This window comes from Halyomorpha halys, unplaced genomic scaffold (genome assembly GCF_000696795.3).
Source record: "Halyomorpha halys isolate HHAL.00 unplaced genomic scaffold, Hhal_1.1 Scaffold1362.1, whole genome shotgun sequence".
In the NCBI taxonomy this organism is placed as follows: domain Eukaryota; kingdom Metazoa; phylum Arthropoda; class Insecta; order Hemiptera; family Pentatomidae; genus Halyomorpha; species Halyomorpha halys.
This window is the reverse complement of record NW_027116648.1, coordinates 158047-163912: the sequence shown is the minus strand read 5'-3', so window position 1 is coordinate 163912 and position 5866 is coordinate 158047. Positions and strand designations below refer to the sequence as shown.

Sequence of the window (5866 nt, the reverse complement as noted above, 5' to 3'; positions counted from 1 at the left end):
TTAAATTAGTTGTTTTTATTCAAATGTTTCAATAATATGTTTACGTTAGTTTATCCATGGATAAGCACACTCCATAAAGAGATCATATTGAATTATGTATGTATTAACATTCTGTTAATTTTCTCGACTCTTTTTCTCACAGAATCAATTGATTGCATTATCAACCAAAAAACCATGGATGAAAAGCTACTAATGAATCATTTCAGCATGTCACCTTGAAGTAAATAATAATGATCACTAACCATTCTACCATAAGTGTCAGCCAGCAGTAATGTTAAAATGGGGAGACAATAAATTGCGGGACGACACAATTATAACTGACCATCATACCCCATACAGTTGAATAATATACAGATGAAGAGTAATTGGTAAGAGTAAAACACAGATCATCAAAATTGGAGTGATAATGATAATGTGCAGAAAAAGGTGAATGACAAAATATCAAGATCTCTGTAAGGAGGAACCACAGGTTAGTGGAAGTAAATATCTACCTGATAGTCTCCAACAATGGCTTGATTCCTGCGAAAACCTAAAATCAATAAAGGTCCTTGAATTTCACAAGGAAGTTGAAGTATTGTAAAAAACAGTTTTGTCGAGAACCACGAGTGTAGTAAGAAATTTTTCAATATTGCTAAAACTGCAAATAGAGCTGACCCTGAACCATCGTCCAGATAAGTGAATTTATAAAGTATAAAAAATCCCGAGAAGGAAACAAATTAAAAATTATTGTAATACTCAATTACCCTTGTCATAAGGAACATGCAATAATGTATTTAGAATAAATAAACTAAATCTTTGGTTAATAACAAATATTCATTTATCGTTTTTAAAATCATGAAAAAAAAAGAGTCTAACAATGATAGTGAATCATAATGATAAAATTCCATTACTTTCAGTTGTTGTTTGATTTTATCGATCCTACATGATAGATTTTCATTAAGACGTAATTCCCCATGGACTCCTTTCAACAAACTCTCATGTTCAAGGATTAACTCCTTAGAAAACTCTATAAGCCCATCCATTCTCTTCTTCATAGCTTCATGTTTTCGCTGAAACCGCAACCTCTTCTCTTCTGACTCTGCTAATTTCACTTCAGCTTCCCTGAAATACATAAAACTGAAATGAAAAAATTGATAGTTGACAGATCACTTTTAATAACAAGAATCATGTTATACTACACACACTAGATTTAGTTACTGTCAATCACTAATTCATTATGGACAGACATTTAAGGCTAACATCTAATAAACTTTATACTCAGCCATAGACAGCAAAAAAAAAATTACAAGTTTTTTACTTCATTGGAGTAAAAAAGAGAGGTGATGTAATGCATAGTAAACGATAGGTGGTATAATCTTGTTCCAAAGAATGCTTCTTAATAATAGTTAGGCAAATGTAATTGAGTATCAAGTTGGAAATCTTGCCCCTTTCATAATATTTGGATTTTTAACTAATCGGTTGAATTGTTTTAATGGGTTGAAGAAAGTGCCACTTTTACTGTTAATATATCAGAACTAAGTTTAAAATCCAACTAAATTTCAGGTATCTTGAACATTTAAATTGAAATAAAAAAAATTAACTTCTTTTGATATGAGACCTAAACTGAAAAATTAACCTAGGTTTATTAAGGGATTAAATGTTTGTAAAATTCCTTGTGTTTCTTCACTTTTCAATTTGTATGCATTAATCACTGGACTAATAAAATAATAATGATAAGATTATATTACCATTGAATATATTGTTTTACTGTAGAGAAAAAAAGTTGTTAAGACTTTGAAAGTACTCACTTAAGTCTGATCATGATGGCAGGAACGGCATTGTTCAGATGAGATGGTCCCATTTCTTCTAAATCTGATATTTTATTTAATAAGGCATTTCTCTCATCAGTATGCCGAGATTTCAGTTCATCCAGCAATCTTTAAAATATTCATAGAAACATTTCATAGGCACCTTCTGGGTAACACATTAAAAATAGTAATAAAATGAACTCACTACTTGCACTAAATCTTACATGCCTTAATTCATTGAACTAATAAAAAAAAAAAACTATAACTAAATTATCATTGGATATGATAATACAATTTTTCTTTAGACACAAAAAAAATTTTTTTAAGTACTCGCTTAATATATTAAAGATAGTGTTCAACGTGATAGATTGATCTGAATGTCAAAATTAATTAATGAAATAATGATAACGTATAAATAAAGTTTGTAAGACTGACAAAAGCGTGTATGAATAATCTTAAATTTAGAGTCCTGATACAAGGAGAAGTTTCTGAAGCCTTCGAAGTCAGAACAGATCTGAGACAAGGAGATAGACTCCCACCAATGATGTTCAATTGTGCCCTAGAAAAAGTGATTAGAAGAACATCATGCAGAAATTATGGGTTGCACGTCGGAATGAAACATTGGGGTCCTAGGCAGTATCTCAGATGACATGAAAATACTTCCAAAGACTCTAACAAGAGATGCAGAGGAAATCGACTTACAAGTAAATGAAGACAAAAACAAAGTATCTGTTGGTAAGCCGAAAAATTCAACTTAACGACATGGTCTGCGTGAATGGCAAACCTTTTCCGAAAGTAGAGAGTATCAAATACCTCGGCCCCACAATAATATTTATGAATGATCAAAAGACTGAGTAGACCAGCATAAAACAAACACGGATAGAGCCTTCTTCTCTCTGACAAGAATACTGAAATCTCCAATGATCTCTAAAAATCTGAAGCTAAGGGTGTACAATGCCATGCTAAAGCCAGCTCTGATGTATGGCTGCGAGAGTGGGCTTTATCTAGCAGGTACCCTAGAGAGCACAATCGAGATATTTAAACGATGCAATTACAGGAGCTATCTGGGATCACAGCCTTAAGTCATGGAGAAGAAGAACTAACAGTGAAAACTTGCAGAGACTGGTCAGTCAGTATCTCATGATATAAAAGCAAGGAGGTTAAGATTGGCAGGAGAGGTGGTTCGAAGTGATCCATCAGGACGCCTCTAAACAACAATGAATGTATAGTTGACCAGACACCACGTGGGAAGCCATAGACCAGATGTATAAATAGAACTGACAAAGATGGGAAAGAGCTACAAGCAGAAAACTGGAAAGCTGGAGGCTGGTTCGGGCGGCCAACTAGGCCAGCAAGGTCTAGAACCAACGGTAAAAAAAATTAAGACTAAATGAATTAGAAACAGAGTTTTTCTTTGTTAAAATAAATTATGGTACCCGCCTCCAATAATTGCAAAAAGTAACTACAATGAACAATAGTTTAAACTAATTATAAACATTAACACTAATTGACACTATGAGACTACTGATTGACTGGCTGGGAGAGACTAAGATCGCTGATTCAGGTTTCGGACTTCCCACACTTGGCTCCATGACTTCTCCGGGCTTTTTAAGCGAAGTCCTCTGAGCAAAAATAAAAATTTAAATTGTTTTATACTAATTGTTTGTTTTTCTGTATATACTGAAACCAGGCTCTGGCTCTGCCATCAAAATGTTCTGGTGGGTCATCAGGTTGTGGATTTTGGGTTTAGGATAGGTTTTTGGGTATAAATCATTTTAAATTTACAATACTGTTGATAAACGTGAAAACATAAAAGATATAAACAAATAATATAAAATACATAAGTAATAAAATCGGATACAATAATATCATAAGCTTCTAACTCTTCTATTTCTATATTGCCTATATCTATTTGTTGAATTTCATCAAATGTATAATTAGTAAATAAAATAGAATTATTATTGATATTATAAGGCGAAATTAAAGGAATATTTACATTGCCTTCATATGTTAGAGGAACACTGATCTTTATAAACTTTACATTTTTATTAAGACTAAGAAGGCTAGTATATTATAAATGAAATAATTGAGCATTGTTATTGGTTATTGTTTCTATCATATTAATATTAAAAGTCAAATATTGGTTTAACATGGGTACTAACTTAAACATAGGATTAGCTATTATTTCTACAGGTTTAAAAATAGCTAATTTTACATTTTTATATAATTATAAAATAAATTTATCTCTAATTTCTACAATATTTTTACAATAATGGTTTGAATTAAATTTTATATCATTTCCATTATAAAAGGTATTTTTATGTCTGATGATCAATTGTTCTATTTTTTAACGTGGCAGCTTTGTTATTCCTTTTAGTGGGATATGATAATGCATAATAGGTTGTTTTGGATAGTGTTTTTAAAGGGATTTTTATAAAATAATAAATTAGTCCATAATCTGATAGTGAAGATGAAAGTATTAATAAGTAAGCAATTGAGTTCTGCATTTTGTGATATCGGTTCGTTGTAAGGGATTTTAAGGTTTTCTAATTCTTGAGTCGTTAGTATACTTGTGTGTGTAATTCCTAATTTACATTGTTCTAGTGATAGTTCTATGTCATTAACCTGGGATTCAATTAAGTTTAAAATAGTGAGTAAGTCGTGGTACATTAATTTTATAAGAGCTGTGTCAGCGAAGTTGTTTATCTTTTCTATGTCGTTTTTATATTTGTTTAAAATAGTTATTCCTTTATTGAGTAAAGCAGTTAGTTGTTTATTTAATGTTAAGTCTTGTATGTTCGTTGTGTTCTCTGTAGTACATGTTTCTTTCAATCTTGGTAAAGATATTTTCATATTTTTCTTTATCATTAGCGTCCATGTTACCCGTGATCCAACTTACAGCGGTACCTAATCCGTTTATTAGTCCTCGTTTTGTTCTGTGAGTTTTTCGTGTATTCATTATGTGATCGATTTGTTCTAAGACTCTATTATATTTTTGTTCTAATATATTATGAAGTGTACTATATTCCTTATTAACTGTCAAAAGTTTTATGTTAGTTCCTAAAGTTCTAATTTCCTCTATAAGATAAGTAAGGTTTTTATAATATAAAACGGTGTACCATTCTTCGAGTATGTACGATGGGTTAATTTAGACAATTGATACACCTGGTCCGTAAGAGAGGTCTTGTATCATGAGCGTCTCTGCCTTGGGAATGAGTGGTGTCGTCAAAAGAAGACTTGAAAGTCATCAAAATCGAAGCCATATACGTCAACTTCTGGAAAATCAGATGGATATGAATTATTTTCTAATTCCAGAATAATTTTCTCAATATCTTCGTTATTAATATTTTCTTTATTTTTATTGGGTTGTTTCTTTTTGATTTTCTTAGGTCTTTTACTTGATCTGAGTGTAATCTATTGTTTTCCTTTCTTATCTTTTGCTTGAAATTTTCCATTAAAATGTTTTCCTTTTTGATAGTTGGGGTCTGTTTTCTTTTTTCTTTGTTGTTTGATATAAACATCTTCCGGGACGTCCGCATTTTCTCTTGTTTTTTTTGCTCTTGCTATATATCTTCCTTTATTTTGTTCGATATTTCCTTTAATCGCTTCATGGAGTTGTATCATTTGTGTTGTTTGTGATAATTATGAACTAAATATTCCAAAATTTCGGGTGTTTCAGTAAAGATTTCATTAGTAATTCCAAAAGTTATTTTGTTGCGTGTCATTTCGAGATCCTGATTTAAGGAATTATTGTAATCTGAAATTTCTGTTCTAATTGTTTTATTTTTTATTTTCTAAGTTTATTAGTCTAAGGATTTCTAATAATGATGAACTGGCACGAATTAATAGTCCTAGTGCATTTGGATGATTAGGACTTGTATAGTGTAAGTCAGTATTATGATGTTTTGTAAAGTCATTGAATAGATTATTATTGCATTCTTGTCCATTGTCACATGATATGATTTTGGGTTTTGGGAAGTATACTAAATAACCATGACACTGTCATCTTCCGGTACTTCGTTATTCGGTAATTCGTTGGTTCGTATATATTTTTAACTGTTCCTATCACCATTTGTCAT

General features: G+C 31.1%; 1 protein-coding gene across 3 annotated transcripts in view; it reads right to left on the bottom strand.

Annotated features, from left to right (window-relative positions):
* Positions 1 to 5866, bottom strand: part of Cep89 (Centrosomal protein 89kDa) — a 43003-nt gene that overhangs the window by 2595 nt on the left and 34542 nt on the right. For all 3 annotated transcript variants that reach the window (XM_014434395.2, XM_014434394.3, XM_067053382.1), the window contains 2 exons: positions 1788 to 1916; positions 891 to 1101 (listed from right to left, as the gene is read on the bottom strand). In XM_014434395.2, coding sequence (XP_014289881.1) covers positions 891 to 1101; positions 1788 to 1916 — 340 coding nt within the window. The remainder of the gene's footprint in view (positions 1 to 890; positions 1102 to 1787; positions 1917 to 5866) is intronic.